The 21,715-nt window shown below is 50.7% G+C and overlaps 1 protein-coding gene across 1 annotated transcript in view; it reads left to right on the top strand.

Annotated features, from left to right (window-relative positions):
- Window positions 1-21,715, top strand: part of INPP5D (inositol polyphosphate-5-phosphatase, 145kDa) — a 140,906-nt gene that overhangs the window by 52,877 nt on the left and 66,314 nt on the right. Inside the window, exons 3-5 of the mRNA XM_006893532.1 lie at window positions 11,583-11,733; window positions 12,787-12,958; window positions 17,648-17,788. Coding sequence (XP_006893594.1) covers window positions 11,583-11,733; window positions 12,787-12,958; window positions 17,648-17,788 — 464 coding nt within the window. The remainder of the gene's footprint in view (window positions 1-11,582; window positions 11,734-12,786; window positions 12,959-17,647; window positions 17,789-21,715) is intronic.

The following is a 21,715-nucleotide window of genomic DNA, read 5'->3' as shown; positions in this document are numbered from 1 at the left end:
TGATGCCTTTGAGCTGTGGTGCTGGAGAAGAGTATTGAGGATACCATGGACTGCTAGGGAAACAGATTCATCCTGGAAAGGGTCAAACTGGGTGGCCCCTTGGAGACAAGGATTCTAAGGCTCCGTCTGACATACTTTGGACATGTTGTGAGGAGAGACCGGTCCTTGGAAAGGGACATCATGCTTGGTAGGGTGGAGGGACAGTGCAGGAGTGGAAGGCCCTCTATGAGGTGGATTAATTCAGTGACTGGGGCAATTGGGATGGGTGTATCAGAGACAGTGTGATTGGCACAGGACAGAGCAGAATTTAAGGCTGTTGTACATAAGGTCGCTATGAGTCGCAAGCAACTTGATGGCACATAATAAAAACAACAACATGTTAGCAGGAGAGTTCAATCCTCGAAAAGGACGTCATGCTCGGGGAAATAGAGTCAGTGAAAGAGAGACAGAATCTCAGTGAGATGGGCTGGCTTGGTGGCAGCAACGGTGGACTGAACACAGCAGAGACTGGCAGGCCCCGGGGACTGGGAGGACAGGGACTGTGAGGATACCTGCCCCGGGGACTCTGGGAATGCAGCAGGCCTGGCAGGATTTCTGCCTTGTCCGTGGAGTTTGTGATAAATTGGAGCCAACTCAACTGCCCTTAACAGTAACAATGAGCTGAAAGTGAAGATCAGTTTGGAGGTAACTCCTCTCTTTGGTCTTGAGGCCTCCTTGAAGTCTTGCTGTCCCTCCCCATTTATTCAGCTTTTCCTTTGTGTCTCTATCACACTTTCGCTCGTGCTTCCTCTGTGTCATTCTTCCACTTACTCTGCTTCCGGGAGGGATATATTTTAGTTACTTTTGCAAAAGGGGCCATTATTTTCCATACTATTTCCTGATATGATCGAGTTCTGTTGGAATCCAGGAAAACAGACCAGCTTTTGCTTTTAACCCTCTTTCTACATCATCTCAATAGCTTTGATCCTGTTTCAATTTGTAACCTTGGCTTCTGTAGGTAGAGCATCCTTTTGTCTGCGCATAACGACCTTTCTCTCTTCCTGGCAGTCAGTTCATTTGGGGTCGGGGCAGCTTGCCTGGCTTCACATTGGCTGAGACTTCAGTGCCATGCGGCAGATCAAAGGCACAGCCTTTGTTGTTTCCCTTCTGATTTCTGTGGACGTTCTGCTCTAGAAGAAGGAAGCAAATAAAAGCGAGGCGTAGAACAGGTGGGGGTTGTTATCGGTGCTGTTAAGGACAACTTATAACGGCCCTATGAACAACAGATCTGAACCCCGGCCTGGCCTGCGCCATCCTCGTCATTTTTCACATATATGAGCCCATCCAGCTCGTGGCGCTTTCCTCTCTTTCAACAACCCTCCACCTTCTCCCTCCAAGGAATAGCTTCTCCTGAATCCTTCGTCAAAGAAGAGTTGTTAGGAAAGGCCATGGGCTTGGGCTTGGGCTCTCTAGAGAGGAGGGAGAGTGGGATTTCAAGGAAAAGGCTCCTGTGCACATAGCGACAAGTGCCAGGTCTGAAGGGCAGACCTCAGGTTGGAGGCGCCTGGAGAGGCAGGTCCTGGTGAGCAGCAAAGTCTCAGGCTGCTGGCTCTGGAGGCGCCTGGCTTCACAGGCTGCTGCATCCAAGGTTGTTATTGTCAGTAAACAGGGTTGCAGAGAGCTGGTTTTGGATCCTGATGAGTCCAAAGTCGGCCAGTAGGTCACTGGTTTAAGAGCCAGATGTAGGTCTGACAAATAGCTTTCGAGCTTTCCTGCCACAGAGATCAAACATAGATACCATGAGCACCGCACCCCTGAGAGCTCTCCTTGATCAGATAAAGGTCAGCAGTCTTTACAGAGCTGTTTGTCATCCTGCCTTATTAACGAAGGAATAGCGTTCACTGCGCACAGAGGAGTTACATTCTACTGAGGGTCATGGCCTCATTGAGACACAGAATTAACCATGACAGCCATCAATGGAGTGGCCCCCAGAGGGGAGCAGCAGGGCGGGTGGACGCTCAGTGGTAGGGCCAGGTGGTCAGCACCAGCCTCCTCCACCAGCTCAGTGCATGTGACTGCCTCCCTGTGAAGCTGGACACTGGGCAGCTGACCAGAACCAGACTCCAGGAAGCTCCCGGGCCACACTCGCCCATCTCTAGACAGCTCTAAGCAGTCATTTCTGATGGTTTCTTAAAAGGTCAGGTTGTCCCCAGGTAACATCCACCCCTTAATCGTAGTTCTAATTTTGGGAGACACCCTGAATCCTCTCCTGTTTCAAGACTCAGTCGAGTCTCTCGGGTTTCTTTAGGTCAAACCCTCTGAGTTATTTCACCCACACCTCAGAACCCCTCAGCCACGGACACCCTGTGCCTGGTCTGTCCTTCCTAAAGGATCCTTGGACCGTGTGAAGCCCACTCAAGCCTAAAGCACAGGAGAAGCCCCCCTGGCTGTTGTGAAAAGCCCAGTTCCCCAACTGCCCGCCATCTGGGCCGTCCCTTTCAGCTCTTTTCTCTCAGTGGTTCAGCACCTCCAGTCCAGCCCTGGGTTCTGCAGATTTAGAGATGATTGCATCTTTTCTGGCTTGGGCTTGGTCCCGTGATGTGGGGGCATCTTATCAGTTCCTCTGAATAGCAGGAGTCTTCAAACGGCTGCTTTCAGTTCCTCTGTGCCATGTGGCGGTTTCTCCCAGCGGCCTGTTTAGGCCTGCTCACCTAGGCTGAGCCTCCTTGCCCCAGCAACTGGGGGACTGGGTCACAGTGAGCTCTGCTGGGGAGCAGGGCCACCGCTCGCCGTGGCAGCCAGCCACCACACTGTGCTGTCCTCCTGCCCGGCTCCTCTTGGTTTCAGACTGTCCTACTCCCCCAGGAAGCAGGCCTGGGGCTGTCTGTTGAGATATGGGCCGGTGACATCTTTTTAAATTTATAACCACTCCCATAATTTTTTTAATTCACTTGCATTTTTTATTTTAAATTGGTTTGCATACAAAATTCATATGCATTATGTTTCATTTTATACATTGTGTTTCACAATTTTTTCATTCACTTTGTTTCATATAATCATTCCCAAATGTTGTGTGCTGTGTTGTGTACTTTAGAGTCAGAACTGACCCATACCTGACTCTGTGGTGAGTTTTCAGAGGCAGTTAATCACACAGGAGGAGATTGCCCCTCCTTCTCCCGCAGAGCAGCTGGTGGACTTGAACCGTGTGCCTTCAGGATTGTAGTGCAATACCACTTCTTTGGTCTATGTCCACTGTCACCTCATCTTTTCCGGACCCCCTGAATGTCCCCTAATTCCTTCACTCATTCCCTCTGCCCACCAAACTTTGAAATATCATGATTCTCCACCACCACCCTGAGCCCCCATGTCCCCCTCCCCTTCTCCCTTTGGGCTTTTAAATACTTTGGGGTAATGGGAGGGGGTGTGTCAGAGACAATGAGGTTGGCTTAAGATAGAGCAGGGTTCAGAGCTGCTGTAGTGTCACTATGAAATACAAACGACTCGACAGAACAAAACAACTATTTATCCTTCTATTTTTACAATAATGGTCTTATGCAGTATTTGTCCTAATGAAATTGAGTTTGTTTACTAGGCATAATGCTCTCTAGTCTCTCCCATGCCATATAATATTTTTTAAATTGTTGCTCCTGAGTGCTGCATAGTATCCTATCGTCTCTGACACCTTTAAGTGCCCAAGATTTTTCACTGAACACCAACTCCCCTCTCCACTCAGGAGACCAAGCCCAAGGCCAAGAAGACACAAGCATATTTAAATCTACAGACAGACAGAGTACAAGTCTCACTACGGGGAAGAAAGGGAACCCTAGGTGAGAGAGCTCAACCATAGGTTCTGAGGTGCTGAAAGGAAGTCCTGAACCATCTTGTCAACCCACGGGAGCTCCTATCAAACCCTGTTTTCTAGAGATTGAGGTGTTGCCAAGGGAGAGGCAACTGTGTGCATGATTCCTGCTGGTGCAAAGTGTGACCTGCTGGGCTGCTAACTGAAGGTCAAGTCTACCAAAAGGTGTTTGGAGCAAAGATAGACAGTATCCTCTGTCAAGGCCGACAGCGTCGGAAATCAGCAGATGGTTGTGTGCAGCAGAGTCAACCAGACAGCAGGGGTCTGACTCGATCTGAGGCCTTTAGGAAGTGAAGGAACAATTTTTGCCAAAGTAGTTGGCCTAGTGGATAGAAAGTTATTCTACCAAGCCAAAAGTGGGTGCTTTTAATCTGCAGCCCTCAGGCCTGGTTTTAATTGTTTTTCGTCAAACATTCTTCTGAGTGGTATAGCACTGGTCTGTGCATTGCTGTACAGAGGTAAGTCGTGGTCGCTGTGATGCTAAACATTGTGACACTGATGCATCAAATGTGATGATGGTTCCCCATGGTGGACAGTGTTTGGTGGACTCCCCATTTAAAACAAGCTTGGAAGCAGGAGCGTCATCCACTTGTGAAATAGCTTGCCTCTGGAAACCCTATGACTTGGAGAAAGGATGAACGTTATACAAGTGTTCAGGTCTTTCACTTATAAGGTTACTATGAGTCATCTACAACTCAACGGCACTTAATAACAACAATGGCACAGAACAGAACGTGCTTTAACTCTGCTGTTCAAGGGGTCGATAACAGTTGTACGCTACAAAACCGCACTTAACAACAGTAACTGCACATAAATGAGTTCACACAATTCGTCCTTTTGAGACCGACTTATTTCAGCAGCATCAGGTTTAAGACTCATCCATGTGAACGTATTTCATTATAATGCATCTCACTGTCTCGTGAACAAGCCCTTTGAGATCTTCTGTCCGCTGTCCTTCTTCAATTTTTCCTTTCTCTTTAGCTGAAGAGAAAGGATGTCAACTTAAAGATTCAAATATTCCTGACCCCAGCCATGGTCTTTGTGAATGTTTCATACGCGTGTGAAAATTGAACAGGGAATAAGGAAGACAGGAGAACTGATGTCTTTGAACCGTGATGCAGGTGAAGAATAGTGACTGTACCATGGGTTGGCAGAAGAGCAAAGCTGTTAGCAAAAAAGAAAATGTGTCTAGAAATTACAACCAGGCTGCTTCTTGGAAGCAGGGAGGGGGAAACTCACTCACGTACTTTGGGCATGTTATCAGGAGGAGGAAAAACCTGCACAGAAAAACAGGGGAGAGGGAGGACATCATGGTAAAACAGTCAGTTGAAAAGAAGATGTCCATCCACGAGGCTGATTGACGCACTGACGGCAGCAACGGTGTAAGCCCAGCAGAGACTGGGGTGCTGCAGGGCTCTGCTCTGCTGTGTCGGTCACCGAGTCAGAGCCAACCACAGCGGCTGGAATGGCATGCATCGTTGCTGTTGTTGTTGTTGTTGTTGTTTATTGTCTTCAAGTTGAGCATGACTCATAGCGACCCTATGAACAAAAGGCCTGAAACCCCTCTACAACTATCGACATTTATCAAAGTTCACAGAGTTTCAGGAGGCAAGTTGTTTAGGAAGTGGACGCCACTCCTGCTTCCACTCCTGCTTGTTGTTAAGTGTCATCAGATCCAGTATGACTGACGGAGATCCTGTGAACTACAGACCTGAACCCTGTCTTTTCCTGCGCCAGCCTCATCCTCTCTGACTCCATCCATCTCTTGAACCCATTGCTGCAGTCACTGGGTCCGTCCGTCTCATTGGGGTCTTCCTCTTTTTTGCCCACCCTCCACCGTTCCAATGCCCCTCTCCAAGGAACAGCCTCTCCAACAACATTCCCATAGCTTGTGAGACGAGACTTTGTCATCTGTTCCCACGGGGCACTCTGCCTGCACCTTCTTCAAGACATACCCGCTTGTCCTTTCGGCTTCCACAGGAGATTCAGCACTCCTCTTGTGCGTCAGGGTCTCATGTTTCTTTCTGGTAATAGTTTCCTCTTGGAATGTTAACTTTCCCTGGGATTTGGCAGTGGGAAGGGTTTTTCATTCCCATCCAGCTGCAAACTTGTCAGTAGTAAACGCTGAACCATCCATTCTTCAGGGCGGAAGCCAGGCCCTGACTCTCACCAATTGTCAGTTGACCTGGTGTCAGCATTATCATCACCGCTGCCCCATGGCAGTGGCTGCAATTAACAACAGGCTCTTTGGGGTTGTGGGATCTGGGTGGAGTAACAACAAGTCCTGGGTTAAGACAGGTCTGTGATTGGTGGTGGTGGTGGTGGTGGTGGTGACGGTGGTGATGGTGGTGACGGTGGTGACGGTGGTGACGGTGGTAATGGTGGTCCTAGAGCCAGTTTCAGCTCTTGGTGAAAGAGAGAATGGCTACCCTTCCCTGCCTCATGGCCTTCAACGCTCTTGAGCCAGCTTTGCTGAGCAAGAGGGGCTGTAAACTCATGTTGACACACGTAGGAAGCTCTGGTGGCCTAGAGGTAAGGAGTTGTACTGCCAACCCAAAGGCAGGCGGTTCGAATCCACCAGGTGCTCCATGGGAGAAAGATGGGGAATCTCCTCCCTCATGATTTACAGCTTCACAAAACCCACCAGAGGGTCAGCTCTGAGTCAGTTCTGACTCAACAGTACATAACAACAGCAGCAGCATTAACACAGATACTTGACATTTGCTGGTGCCTTTTGTCCACGATGGTGTTTCGGTCCCTCTGTGCCTGGCCGGCTCCTTCTCAGCCCAGGTAGTAAACCTGGTCTCGGAGCTGCCCTGCCAACCCTCAGGTGGCACCTCTCTGGCAGGTTGAACCTCGCAGCTGCTCCAGGGGAGAAAAACAGATATTTTCTGTGCAACGTATGGCCTCAGAAAACCCACTGGAGGATCAGCTACGAGACAGTTCTGACTTGACGGCAATGAGTTTTTTGTGTCTTGGAGAAATTATTTCCCACCTACCAGGCTAAGTCCCCGGATCCCCCTTCCAAAGCACAGCCGCCTCGCTCCCAGGTCTCTGCACCTGGTGATTGTTGACTGAGTTGCTCACTGCATGCACTTCGCTTCTCCCTCAGGGAAACCCACTGACTCTTCAGCTGACGTCCCAGGTAGGACTCTGGTGGGCTGCCTGCGGCTTGTCCAGCCACCCAGCTCTGCACTATCCAAAGGGCTCTAGTGGCACAATGGAATAAGGGTTAAAGTGCTAACCAAAAGGTCAGCAGTTCAAATCTACCCTCTGCTTCGAGCGAGAAAGATGTGCTGGTCTGTTTCTGTAAAGACGTGCAGCCTCGGAAACCCTCTGGGTCTGTTCTGCTCTGTCCTGTGGAGTCACAGAAGTTTGCGTTTTTGAGTCCTTCCTGAAGACACAGATCTGATGGTGGTGATGCTAACAGAGACCACAGATGACCTCAGCGTGGTCATTTCAGTACCAGCCAGAGACGTAAATGTGCCAGCCTTTCAGCCTGGGCACCTTTGATGTTAATGGTGCGCATCCCTTTGAGGAAAGCATGGCATGCCCTAGAAACTCCTTTTTTTTCTTGTTTTGGGCCATCAGATCAGGTCCGACTGGCACAGGATGAGATTGTCCCTCCTACTCCAGCAGACATCTGGTTGATTCGAACCACACACCTTCAGGATTGCAGTGCAGCTTCTTTCTACTACTAGACCACTGGAGCTCCCTAAAACTTTGGGGAGTTAGAGACAGAGATCTGGGGGTTCACAGCCTCAGCTCCCAGGGATAAGGGCAGCAGGTCCAGAGCCAGTGCCCAGTCTGGGAGCCAGCCTGCCTTGAGGGGCTTCCTGGAAGGCAGGGCAGGAGGTGGGCTGCTGGACAGGTGGGTGGGTGCAGGAGCTCAGGCCAGGAAGAGAGGTGTGTAGAGGGCCTGGGAGGGGCTGAGTCAAGGCCAGGCCATTGGGCACTGCTGAGCACCAGGCGGACGGTGAGGGGAGTGCAGGGTCACACCAGGTTCTTCTGGAACCGGCCCTGATCGGACACGAGCACCACCGAGGAGACCAGCTTAGGGAGGCGGATGGCTGAGACAGACGCTGGGCACTGGGCCAGAGTTGGGCAGACAAGGTGGAGGCCACCTGAGCTCTCCTTGCTCTGGGGGAGTCCTGTGGTGGCTGAGCTGGGGGCAGGGCATGACATCAGGCCTCACAGGGGTGGGACTGTGGCTGTCGGGCTTTTGGCCTGTCACCCACTTTCCACCCTTTCACCTCACCTTCGCCCAGCGAGGCCACGTCTCTTCACATCTTGACGCTGACCCGAAAATGACAGCTTCTCCCCGGCTCTGCAGTAGTCAGTAGACACAGGGAGGGCCCCAATGTAGCAAGTGGCAGAGCCTCCCATCTACGGCTGTCCACCAGGTTTCATAACACTCAAGTCACCCCCAAACGTGGCCAGGGCCCAAGTGTCAGGACCTGGAACCTGGTAACGCCCTCCTCCACAGCCTGCTCCTGCCCAGCTGTGAATGTCCAGGGGTCCTCCATCCACCTCCATCCATCCGGTCCCCTATTGGAACCCTTCTCTCAAGTGCTGCTCTCCCAGAAGTTTGGTCGACCTCTCCAGACTCAGTTTCTCCATCTGTAAGATAGAGATGTTGTACCCAATAAGGTGTAGATTACATAGATCCCACACAAACATACCTGTGCACCCAACCTGTTGCCGGGGAGTTGATTCTGACTCCAGGAGACCCTGTGTGTTCAGGTGCACCATAGGATGTTCAGTTGCAACCTTAATAGAAACAATTTGCCAGGTCTTTCTTCTGCATCTCTACTGGGTGGGCTTGAACCACCAACCTTTATGTCAGTAACAAACACACTCCTGGTGGAGCCAGTTCCAGCCCCCTCTAGAGTTTCTCAGGCTGTAAATCTTTACTGGAGGAGACTGTCCATCTTTCTCCCTCTGACACGGTTTGAACCACTGACCCTGAGATTAGTAGCCATGCGCTTTAACCACCGAGCTATCAGGTATCCTCACTCACTCACTCACTCACTCACTCACTCACTCTAGTCCTCGAGGTGGAATCGATGATGGCTGACCTCTCAGACTGGTTTTCAGAGGCTGTGACTCACACTGGAGGGGGCTGCCCAGCTCTCCGGAGGACCAGCTGGTGGACCAGAACCGCCTGACTTTGGGTTGGCAGCATACCTCCCTTATTCAGTCAGTTTCCTCCCTCATTGGTTTACCTCACAGGATTTCCAAGCTCTTGCACTTTTCCACTTGGGGTGGGGCCCTGACCTGGGGAGAGGAGACCCCTGGGAAACACCCTGGACTCAGAGCAAAGCAGGGTCTGCTGCTTTCTGTCCCTGTGTCCAGTGAGTGGGTGGCCTGATCCCAGCATGAAATGTAGGCAGAGCGGTCCCTGCTCACCTGGATGGAAGAACAGCATCTTCTTGGGGAGGCCTTCACCACCCCTCTGCCCAATGGCCTCCTTCAGAGATGACAGCCCCCATCCAGGGCAGCGGTGCGCCCCTGACCCAGTCCAGAGAGGACATCTTCTCAACAAGTTTGAAATTCCATGGGCATCAAAGGTGCTGGAGTGAAACGCAGGTCCTCGGCATGTGGGACTAGGGATTCTATACACCTGTGAGGCAGGAGACGCCCATCACCCTTCAACCACCAGCAGCTGGGCCTTCTCCCCAGTGTGACTGACCCCCAGGCTCACTGGCCTCCTGGAGACCACCACACCTCCATCCTGCACTCCACGGTCTGAGACCCCCATAGGTCTGTGACCTGGTTATGCCAGAGGGGAGATGATGGTATTCCTGGGACAGGGGACCCCAAAGAGAATCCGGTGACCACACCTCCATCCTGCACTCCACGGTCTGAGACCCCCATAGGTCTGTGACCTGGTTATGCCAGAGGGGAGATGATGGTATTCCTGGGACAGGGGACCCCAAAGAGAATCCGGTGGGGAACGGGACCGGAGGTGGACAGAAGTTTCAATGTGATGAGGTACAGCACTGATGAGAACCCAAGTCTCGTGCCAGGCTGCCTTATTCCTCCGTGGGACCTGGTGGCCTGGGTGGAGGCAGGGCTCACCGGGGAGGAGGCGCAGGAACTGCAATTGGGCAGGAATGAGATCTTGATGGGACGGGCATGGAGAGAGTTGAGGCCTAGATGAAGTGGGCCCCTGACTGGTCAGGCCTCAGTAAGTGGGGTCCTGATAGAAGCAGGACGCAGCGGATAGAATTTTGATGGGGTGATTGGACAGGGCTTCAGTGGGTGAAATCTTTATGTGAATGAGGCTTTAGAAGGGTTGTTTCCATTGGGTGGGACATGCGACTTTGCTAGGGTGGAACTTTGGAGGGGCGGAACCTGGATGTGGGCGGGGCTTCATTGGTTGAGGCCCCAATGAGATGCGTGGGTTGGGGACTCAGGGAGGTGGGGCCTTGATGAGGAAGTGTCAGAGGATCAGAAATGAGACCTTAAGGGAGCACTGGTGGCTTAGTGGCGAGAAGTTGCGCTGCAATCCCAGAGGTATGTGGTTCAAATCGACCAACTTCTCTATTGGAGAAGGTGGGACAATCTCCTCCTGTACCAGTCAGATGTGATTTGATGGTACACACACACACAAAATAATAAAATAAAATTTTTTTAAAAAGAAGTGAGACATTAGTGGAGTGGGGCCCTCATGAGATGGGGCCTTGATGGAAACCGGGTTTCAGTGGGGTGAGGTTCTGTTGGGGACATGACTTCAAAGGGTGTGTCCACAAAGGCCTGGTCACGGTGGGCCTGGCCTTAGTGGGCGGGCCCTCAGTGAGGGTCCGTTGCTTAGAAACCACTCAGTACTTCCTGTGGTGCTAGAGTTGGAAGAAAAGGGGACCATTCCCGAGAACAGAATGACCACAGCGTCTTCTGTCATGAGGGACAGCCACACACCAGCAAAGCTTTCTTGGCCATTCAGTTTTTAATTAAAGGAGAGAAAAAGAACTAAAAGTACAATTGCTAGAGAATTTTCTTTCTTTAAAGATAAATGATCGTCCCTCCCACCCACCAAATTGTGCAGCCCTGTGATTTCGTCCCTGCCCATCCTCTTCCTTCTGCTCCCAGCCCTCACCCCCTTGTATCCCTATACATGTTTTTCACAATAAAAAAGGAAAATGATTGTTTTGAGGTGGTAAAAAAGAAATTAACTTCCTCACGTAGAAAATCTAGAAAAATGTATTCTCAACTATTGCAAATAGATTTCTCAGGCTTGTCAGATCCCAGGATATTTTTTTTTATATTTTTTATTAGTAATAAGTTTCTTTTTCTCATTCTGGCTTAATGAAAATATATTCTTTGTAAAGCAAGATGCTTTCATAAAATAAGTTTGTTTCTTTTTTTAAACCTGAAGAGGAAGTGGGAAAAATGGTGTCACATTGGGGTTTGCAGTCAATGACACAAAACAAAAAGTTCACGAATGTTGAGTGGAAAACCAGCGTGCTCTGTAAACAGTCACACAAATCACAATTAAAAGTTTCCAAAAAATTCACGACACACAAGATCTTGAAATCGGTGCGCGTGCCTCCCGGGAGTGGCCACAGGTTGTGCTGTGTGGGTGTGGCCAGCCAGGCGTGGACAGACACCACGTCCAGCCCAGGGCTTTTTCTGGAAAGCCGGCCACTTCCTCGGCCTCTTCTCCCCGCTGCAGATGGCCTTGTGGTTGGGTGACAGCCCACCAGTCACTTAAAATGTGCTTCTATTTGGGTTCTGTCCCCAGGCTTCTGAAGGTGTCCCCATGAGGCTCTTCACGAAATTAGACCAGCTCATCGAGTTCTACAGGAAAGAGAACATGGGTCTGGTGACCCACCTGCAATATCCGGTGCCGCTGGAGGAGGAGGACACGGGGGACGAGCCGGAGGAGGAGACAGGTGAGGGGGAGCCCGCAGGTGGGGCTGGGATCAGCCTCACGGCCCCGCTTTGCCAAGGCAGACAGGAGCGGGGCTGAGAGGGGCTGACCTGGGCAGGTCGTCCTTTCTCCTCCACCGCTCATATCCGAAAGGCAAGTCCCAAACCTGATGGGGGCTGGGGAGCCCCGTGCTGGGATTCTCAGGTTCAATTCCAATCATGTGCTCCCTGCATGGCCATGGCCCATCTATTTGGGGGGCTGAGCCCCACGCCCTCTCCTGTAGAGAATCTGAGGACACTTTGGGCGAGCTTGCCATTGCTGGCTGCTCTTGTCCACTGTCAGTGCCCCTCAGACCACCCACTCTCAATCCTGGCCAATCGCACACATGCACTCACGTGTGTACACATACACAGACGCATGCACGCACATGGCTGAGGCGTCTATCGGTGCCCCAGGCCCATGACCATTAGTGCCAGGTGCCCTCAGAAGGCTCACATGGGACCTGGTGGCTCCGAGGAGCTGTCCCCTCTTGAGTCTTGCAGCCAGGAATCTATACAATGGGCTCAGTCCTCTTAACCTCACAAGTCAAGCCCCCAGGGCCCCAAATGTGTCTGTAGGTCTGTGTGAGCTCCTTCAGAAAAGGATTTTCAGAAGATCACTTGACCTGAAGTACCATTGGGTGGTTTCTAACTTTCAGCTTCTAGGATAGCAGTTTGCACTACTCAGGGACTCCTCAGAGGGCTGCATTAAAGTGTGTCACACACACACACACACACAAAAAAAAGTGTGTCACACAGGAGGACACAGGTGGGTCCCCAAGGATTATACTCTCCCTGAGAGCCCCCCAGAAAAGCCCCCCCAGAAAAGCCCAGTGCCCTCTGACCAATGCTAACCTTCCACTGGGTTTCTCAGGCTCCGTCTTTATAAGAGGAGTCTACCTCATCATTCTCCCACAGAGTGGCTAGGGATTTGAACCGCCAACCTCTCGGCAGCTCAGCACCTAGTCTGCTGCTCCCTGGTGCTTGGAGAGGCCGGTGTTGAATCGGAACGACATTGCTGCTCTTCTCCTGGGTAGAATGTGGCACAGCCCCTCCTGAACTGCCCCCGAGGAATATCCCTCTGTCTGCGGGGCCGTGCGAGGCCAAGGAAGCTGCTCTCTCTGTGGAGAACGCCCATGGGCCGGAGGTCAGCAGGCCAACGCTGTCCGAGACGTTACTGCAGCGGCTGCAGAGCATGGACACCAGTGGGTGAGTGAATCTCCAGCCACCTTCCCCCAGACGCCCACAGAGCCTGGGATCCCGTCCCCATTCCAGATGACACGTGGGCCTCCATCGTGCAGGGGCCGACGGTTTAGTCCTTCACCCTCGGAAATCTCTCTCCAAGCCCTGCTTCTTCAGTTACTAACTCAAACCAAACAAGCCAGTTCCATCCGCTCACTTCTGACTCACTATGACCCCACGTGGGTCAGGGCCTCCTCAGGATCTAATTTCCCAGAAGTAGGTTGCCAGGCATTTCTTCCAAAGCCCCTCTGGGTGTTTTCAGAGCTCCAGTCTTTCAGTTAACCATGCCCACTACCGGAGACTTCCGTTTTATTACTTGTTTTATACCATTGAGTCAGAACCACCCACAGCTGATCCACTAGCAGCTTTTCAGAGCCAGTAAACCAATGGGAGGAGCTTGCCCATCCTTCTTCCAGGGAGCAGCCGGTGCACTTGAACTCTGTGCCTTTGGGTTGGCAGCGCACCTCCTTACCACTCGGCCGCTGTTTATGGTAAGGTGCATGCCTTCCATACGCTCTCTTGGCCAAGATGATATTCTCTCTTGCACACATTGCTTGTTCTCGTGCGTGGCCTGTGTTTCCATCGGAATCTGGGGACACTTGTACCACATTTTGTGATCTCCTTAAGTGACTAAAGGAGCTGGTTGGTGGCTCACTGGTCAAGCACTCCACTGTTCACTGAAAGGCTGGCAGTTTGAAGCCAGCAGCTGCCACGAGAAGACGCCAAGGGCGTCTGCTCCGTGGGGATCACGGCCTCGGGAGCCCTGTGGGCACTTCTCTGCCCCAGAGTCGCAGGGAGCTGGAGGTGACCTGGCAGCAAGCTGTCCTTTCCACATCTATGCTGTGAGCTGCTGGCCCAGCATCTGTGTGACGACTCTGCCTCGGCCATGGCTGCCTTTCTGTCTGTGCTGTGAGCCGCAGGCCCAGCGTCTGTGTGGAGAGTCTGCCTGGCTGTGGCTGCCTTTGTAAGCATGAGGGAGCTTGTCCGTGAATGCTTTTCGGGTCTTTGTGTCACAGCACCAGCCTTTCTCTTCAGACTGGCAGATGGCTTTTCTGCTTAGAACCCTTCTCCAGGCCAATGTCGCCTCTCTGTCCAGGATGAGGCCTGAGTCACAGTGCCGTGGAAGGGCATCAGGTCCTAGTGGACCCCTTCTCCACTAGTCTCATGCAGGAGGTCCGGCTGCCTCTCGTTTTACACACCGGACACTGGGTCCCAGGAGGTGTAGCCACAGGCCCCTGCACGGGCCCAGGATGTCCACTGTGACGGTCCAGGTCGCTGACCTCCGTGTTACAGCCCAGCACCCATCAGGCCCCATCAGAAGACCCTGGAGTTGCCGTCTCGTTGGTGGGGACGCGGGCCTGGATGACTGCTACAGAACAGTTACACATGTGCCAGGTGGGGGCTGGGCCCCCAGAGCCTGGAGGTCTGAGCTAACTGACGGTGCCTAGCTCACAGTCTCCTCCCCGCCCCCCTCCTGGGCCAGCAGTACAGGGGTTAGGACCCACACACAAGTTTTAGGGGACTCGGTGCAATCCATAGCAAGAGGGTTGCTGTGGCCTTGTAAATCAGGACATCTGTGTCCTCTTAAAGACAGGGCCGGGCATCAGCTCTAACAGGTCAGAGAGTCCAGTCCAGAGGCTCCCCCTGCCCGGTGCAGGCTGGATGCCCAGCATAGAGCAGGCACAGGCTGGACACGCGGGGCCTGAACTCAGAAGTTAGCGCTCTTCTTTACAAAGGACTTTGTAAAAAACCAACCAACCAAGAAACATTTTTTGTTGTTGTTGTTGTTCCTGTTATTGTTTGTGACAAAGAGGCCCCGAAGAAGTTCTGCCTGGGAGGGCTGAAGCAGCGCCCCCAGCTCCAGAGATGGTTCTGAGAAGCAGGCAGTGCTGGAGGCGGGCGCGAAGCCGCCCTTGTTGCTAAGATACCTGGCCGTTTCCATTCCCACCTTAGCAAAGCCTTCAGGCTGCCTGGAGTATGTTCTCTGCGCGTTCCTTGAATTGTTTCTGCTGTTTATCAAATAGCCAGATACTCAAGTGTTTAGAATTATTTCCTATCTTCCGGTATCTGTGTCTAAACACCAAATGCTTGTTGAAATGGTCCACGTGGACCTGCCGCTTCTTTTTTTCCTGTGTGTGTGTGTGTGTGTGTGTGTGTGTGTGTGTGTGTGTCTTCACCTTCTGGGGCTTCCAGAATGAAATACCATCACGTGGGTGGCTGTGGAGCACAGAGACGCATGTTATCACAGTTCTGGGGGCTGAAAGTCCCAATTTAGGGTGTCAGCCGTGTTAATTCCTCCCGAGGACTTGAGAGAGGAGCTGTTCCTTGTTTCTGGTGGCGGCAGGCCGTCCCCGGTGTCCCGCTGCTGTTTCTTGAAGCATCTGCCTCTGTGTCATGTGGGGCCATGTTCCATCTGTGAGTGGCTGTTTCCATGGTGGTCCTTGTCTTTCATAAACTGTACTCTGGAGAGATTAGGATCCACCCAGTTCCAGTAAAACACTGTTGAAATCCAACGTCTTTAAGGAAGACAGCTCCTTTTGGTTTCAGGAATGCTGCTTTCATGGGTCTTGATTCTGGATCCAAGAAAAATGATCTTTGACCACCTCAATCTTTTCTCCATCGATCATGATGTTGTTTATTGGCCCAGTGATGAAGATTTTTGTTTTCTGGGTGTTTATTTGTAATCCATACTGAAGATTAAGCATCAATTACACTTAGATATTATGTTATTTGGAGTGCAAATCGTTGCTAATTTTCTTTCTCAATCTAAATTCAAAATGGCAAATTAGCTATCTTCTAATCCTGAAGGCAACAGCTTTTCATGTTTTCAAGGATCCAGTAGAAGTAATAACACTTGAATGGCTGTTGGCGGTGAGTGAATGATATGATACACAAAATTAATGCCGTTGACCTGGACATGGCCATTGACCTGGACATGGGGAGTTTGTAGCTGCAGCAAATATTCTACTGCATACATGCCAAACCCAAGTTGACTGCTGCCCAGTGTATTCTGACTCCTAGTGACCCTGTAACACAGGGTAGAAAGGCCAAGAGTCCCCAAGGCTGTCAGTCTTTATAAATGCAGGCTGTTCACCTTTCTTCCACTGAGCGACTAGTGGGCTCAAACTCTCAGCCTTTCGGTTGGCAGCCAAGCACGTTGATTACTGTGCCACCCGGGCTCCTGTTGCTATGTCTTTTTAAGTGCCTCTCAATTGCTGTCAAGTGGGAGCCGGCCGACAGCTGACTCCAGTGGGCTTTCAGAGGCTGTAAATACACAGGAGGAGGTCGCCCATCTTTCCCCCACGGAGCTGCTGGTGCAGAGACGCCGGCTCTGGGTTCACAGCACAGCTGCCTAGGACTACACCACCAGAACCCCCATTACCTGTGCACGCAGCACAATAAAAAGAAAGGGGGGAGAGAAAGGGAAGAGGGAAGAACATTTGTGATTTCTGGTTTCTATTGGATATAGAGCTCTAGTGGCCTCGTGGCAAGGTGCTGCACTGCAATCTTGAGGGTACTGGGTTCAAATCCACCAGTAGCTCCACGGAAGCAGGATGGGCAGTCTCCTCTGTAACTGCCTCTGAAAACCCACTGGATGGTCAGCTATGGGGCGGTTCCTACTTAATGGTACACAACAAAAACAACCACCTTTGTTTATATACCAAGCTTGGAGCAAAGATATTCGAGTGTTACAGTTTTTCCTACTTGGAATTAACGTCATTGATCCTTAGTTTGTGCATTTGTAAAGCAGGAGAAATGATACCACTGCAGAGATGGCTTGAAAAGAAAATGCACATAAAGTGTCAGAAGGTAGTTATGCTGCATAAACACTGCTGTTATTATGAAGACAGACTCTAGAGTTACCCAGAGCAAAACAGTGCTGGGGTCAAACTTCAGCGACAATGCCAGGTGGGCTCCACTGGGGCAGTGTGGGTGTAGGGCAAACCCCTGTCCTGTCAAGCCCCAGGTATCACCTGTGCTGACCTGCTACACCTGCCTGGTCAGACCCACGGGCCTGTGGGTGTGCCTATCTGTATGGGAGGGCAGTGTCTCAACTGGACACCCTGGCGGTGAGAATTGCCCGTGGCAGATGCTGCTGCTGCTGCTGTCCTTGGTTTGGGTGGCTAAATGGAAAAGGCTAACTTCCTTGTGACCTATGAGATGGATATTTCCCACCAAAAAGTTCAGATTTCATGGGAACCTTCTGTCCCAGATGGGGTCTGTGCTGCCCGCTGGCGGGAACCTGTGTAACTGAGGGAACCCCTCCACCTGAATCCACCTGGGACGCTGCGCCCTGCGTGACTGTATCAAAATCCAGACAAGCTCAGAAATATTTACCTTGATTTCAGCTTGCCGCCTTTTACTGAAAGCGTGTGGTATCCAGAATCCAAAACAGTCGTAAAGGGTTGAACTGCTGTTACTGTTTTAGCCGCTGTTGTTTCGTGTTTCCATTTGATTTCTTTCCAGACACATTGAATGAGTCTTCACTATCTCACTGAAATGAGGTCATTCTGTTCATTGTCTTATTCGCAACGATGTTTGAGCAAATATCAGGGGCCGACCTGGCAGTATCTAGTGAGGTTCTGACTGTGTGTGTGTGACACCGCCTCCCTCTCCTTTCTGTTTTTAAAAAGTGTTCTCTGGTGTTATCTGCAGCCTTCCCGACGAGCACCTGAAAGCCATCCAGGACTACTTAAGCACGCAGCTGGCCCTGGACTTGGAGTTTGTGAAGACGGGGTCCAGTAGCCTCCCGCACCTCAAGAAGCTGACCCTGCTCCTGTGCAAGGAGCTGTACGGGTAAGGACTGCCCAGGGGCCGAGGGCTCGCGTGGGTCGCCAGCCTGACCCGGGCTGGGCTGGCGTCCACCCACCTCGCCACTCGCAGGATAATTGGATGCTTAGCTGAGCTCTGAAGACCCGGTGGCTGTTTGGAGGTTTTGTTTTCATGGTGTTTGAACTGTAGCTTGTTTGTTTTCTTAGAAATTGATTTGAGGCCAGTTGCTGTGGGGCGGCAAGTGGGGGCGAGGACTTGCTGGCAGGGCACGGCACTGAAGATTTTTGATTCTACGCTCCCTTCTTGTCTTAGCTGCCTTCTGTGAGGCCGGGGTGGACCAGCAGAAAGATCGTCTCACACACACACACACACGTGTGAGAGAGCCTGGGTTCGATTCCCAATCAGGTCACCCTGTGTACAGCCTCCAGCTATCTGTCATTGGAGGACTGGCTTAGCTGGGTTCTCTGGAGCAGCAAAACCAGTGACGTTTACAATACATATTATACATGTATAGTACGAAGATTCTCACCACTGGGCCGGTTGGCAGCATCATGACAGGTAGTGAAGAGATTGAGATTACTGACAGCTTTAGTTTGCTTGACTCTACAATCAACACTCTTGGTACCAGCAGCCAGGAAATGAAAAGACGAATTGCATTGGGAAAGTCTGCTGTCAGAGAGCTCTCCAAGGTACTGAGGAGCAACGATGTCAGTCTAGAGACTAAGGTGTGCTTGATACAGGTCATGGTCTTTGCCATTACTTGCTCTGCTTCAGAGAGCTGGACAATGACAAGGGATGATAGAAAGAGACTTGATGCCTTTGAGCTGTGGTGCTGGAGAAGAGTATGGAATATAACATGGACTGCTAGGAGAACAAACAAATTCATCCTGGAGAGGGTGAAACCGGGATGCTCCTTGGAGGCAGGGATTCTGAAGCTTCATCTGACATACTTTGGACATGTTGCAAGGAGGGACCAGTCCTTGGAGAAGAAAGTCATGCTTGGAAGGGTGGAGGGACAGCATAGGAGAGGAAGATCCTCAATGAGATGGATTGATTCTGTCACTGTGGTAATGGAGATAGACATGTTGGAGACAGTGAGATTGGCAAGGCATAGAGCAGGGTTAGGGCTGTTGTATACAGGGTCACTATGAGTCACAAGTGACTTGATGGCATATAACAACAACAATACATAGGGGCCTAGCCCATAGGGGGCTGGGCTGATAACCCCTCTCTGGCAGTTTGAATCCACTCGTGTCTCTGTGGGAGAAAGAGGCACTCTCTCTTCCTGTGTGATTTACAGCCTCAGAAACCCAGTTGGGAGGTCAGATGTCAGTTCCATCTTGTCAGCAATAATCTGGGCTTTATATGTAATATACATATCTGTGTTAAATACTAAGAAATAAAATCTCGAGGAAAAGGTACAGGTGTTTGTAGAGCCTGGCAAGACCCAGGTCCGGGGGCCAAACCTCAGGAGAAACACGTCTCACTTAGAGGTGGAGGCTGCCCACACAGTGGGCAAGTTATGACGCTGGCTCAAGTTCAGGAACAGATGACCAACCAGATGCAGCATCTAGACCAAAGCAAGCGAGCTTTGCCAAACGTCCATCCCTGCGGGGCGAGGGGCGCAGCCCTGAAGGACACCCTTCTTCTGGTTGGTTGCTCACAGCAGAGCTCGTGCGGGAGGTGATCGTGTTATGTAAGGTCTCATCAAGGGCACACATCACATCACATCTCATCAAAGAAATGAGAGCAGCACAGCCCCTGGCCCGGAGGCTGAAATGCTGTGATGCTGAACCCATTTCAGCAGAGTTTCTAGATTGATGTGCCTATGAAGAAAGGCCTGGCGATCTCCCTCTGAAAGCTGGCTCACAGGCATCCGCTCAGCAGCAGATCAGGAGGGTGGGGCAGGACCCGGCAGTGTTGCGTTGTTATATGGGGTTGTGTTGTACTGTCTTGTGTGGGGGTGGACAGGAGCCCAGAACCGACACTCCACGGCAGCTCACGGCCACAGCAGCGTCCACAAACGCACCAGGACATGCTAGGGAACTGCAGCTCAGCCAACCGCCTGCCAGCGTGGGGAGGGCCCCACGTTCCTGGGATGGCCAATTTTTTTAAAGCCAACCAATTAACCAACTCTTCAAATTTCCACCACTGACTGAGTTCACCGAATGACCGCTTGATGAAAATTCTGATTTCTTTTGGATTCTTTCGATTTTTGCAATTTTAATTTAGTTAACATTTAAATCCATTAAAGTCAGGATTACAGCCTACTTCTGAGGAATTCACGGGAGACTATTTTATACTTAAAATACTTAAAGCTTAGAAGTATAGAAAGTAGCATTCAAAAACATCTGAAAGAAATCTCAAGGAACCAAAACAATCTCACCACACATAAAAGGTGGACATTGTGACAGGAAAATGGCCTTTCATGTGCATGAGGGTCCCCTGGTGCACATGACCCTGTGTTTTATCGTTCATCCAGCTGCTCCTGTCAAACCCTCGGAAGCCGTCTCAGCCTTAGCCTCGTTACTGCACAGAAGAGACCATTTCCTTGTCAGTAATCAAATTTGACTTTCCCCTTAAAGGCTTTTAATACCATAAGTACATTTGGTAAATTTAGCAAAGCATTTCTTTAACAAATTGATCATTCGTCAAATTTGCCACAAGCCAAATCCACTGCCTTCAAGTCAGCTCCATCTCACTGTGATCTCACAAGACAAGGAACTTCCCTGCAGGTTCCAAGGCTGAGATCTTTGCTTCCACAGGCAGATTGACACATTTTTCTTCTTTGCAGCAGCTGGGGTGGGGCGGGGGTTTGAACTACTGACCTTTCGGTTAGCATCAGAATGCCTTAGCCACAGCACCACCAGAGATCTTGCCCAAACCCCAATAAAGCAAACTCAAGTTGCCATCAAGTTGATCCCAATTCCTAGTGACTCCCCTTTGAGTTTCAAGGGTGTACATCTTTATGGGAGGAGAACAGCTGTTTCTCTCTCACTCACAGAACAGACGGTGGATTCGAACTGTTAACCTTTTGGACAGCACCTGACATGTAGTCTGCTCTGCTGAGCACCTGACGTGCACGCCTCTCAGCTAATGAATGCTCTTTCTGCTAGCTGTGTCAGACGCCTTCATTTTCATAGGTTTCTGTGAAGGAGCTTTGTCGCAATTGACAGTATTGTTATCAATCACATGCAAAATATCAGAGGAAACAGATGACAGAAGGCACGTTCTGTGTAAGAAGCCCAGTTTTCTGACGGCTGGGAGCAGACCTGTTGTTCTGCTTCATGTGTGAACCTGTTCTTTGTTGCTTTCTAAGCTGAGGAGACATACCTTTGAGACCTTCCTCACAGTACCTCAGTGCCTTTCACCCAGAAGCAAGTTTCCAGCCTTTGCCCTGTTGCCATGACTTCCCTGGGATCTGGTCACCTCATCCTTAGACACCAACAGCTTCTGTGACGCATTGCACTCAGCACTGAAAACTTCCCTCCTGCAAACTGCATCAGCATTTTAACCAACCAACGAGTGAATGGTGATACGGCATCACCAGTACTCTTCATTGGAGGTTATGAAAATCACCCTGTAGTGTTAAAATAGAATTTGAAAATCAAATCACAAAACAGCAGCGCCAAAGAGAAGTCTCCATGGAAAGCATGGGTGGAGTAGGTAAGCATATGCAAAAAATAGGTCATGAAATATCAGTAGCCTTGGAGAGTGGACACATGAAGCTGGTGGGGTCAGCTCTCAAAGAGGCATGGGGGGAATGATGCATAATTAACGATAATACATTTTTAAAAACCCAGGCTTACAAAAGAGCTAAGACCAAATAAATGTTTTAAGAAGGTTTAATTACTATAGCATTAAATAGCAGCACCTAAACTCTCTTCTATATTTCTAAACCTTAAGGAAAGGTGACTTTGGCAAGTAAGTTAGTAGAAGCAGGCCCATAAC

The sequence above is a fragment of the Elephantulus edwardii genome, unplaced genomic scaffold, assembly GCF_000299155.1.
Source record: "Elephantulus edwardii isolate Elephantulus edwardi_28Jun2011 unplaced genomic scaffold, EleEdw1.0 scaffold00127, whole genome shotgun sequence".
In the NCBI taxonomy this organism is placed as follows: domain Eukaryota; kingdom Metazoa; phylum Chordata; class Mammalia; order Macroscelidea; family Macroscelididae; genus Elephantulus; species Elephantulus edwardii.
This window is presented reverse-complemented; position numbering and strand designations above follow the sequence as displayed.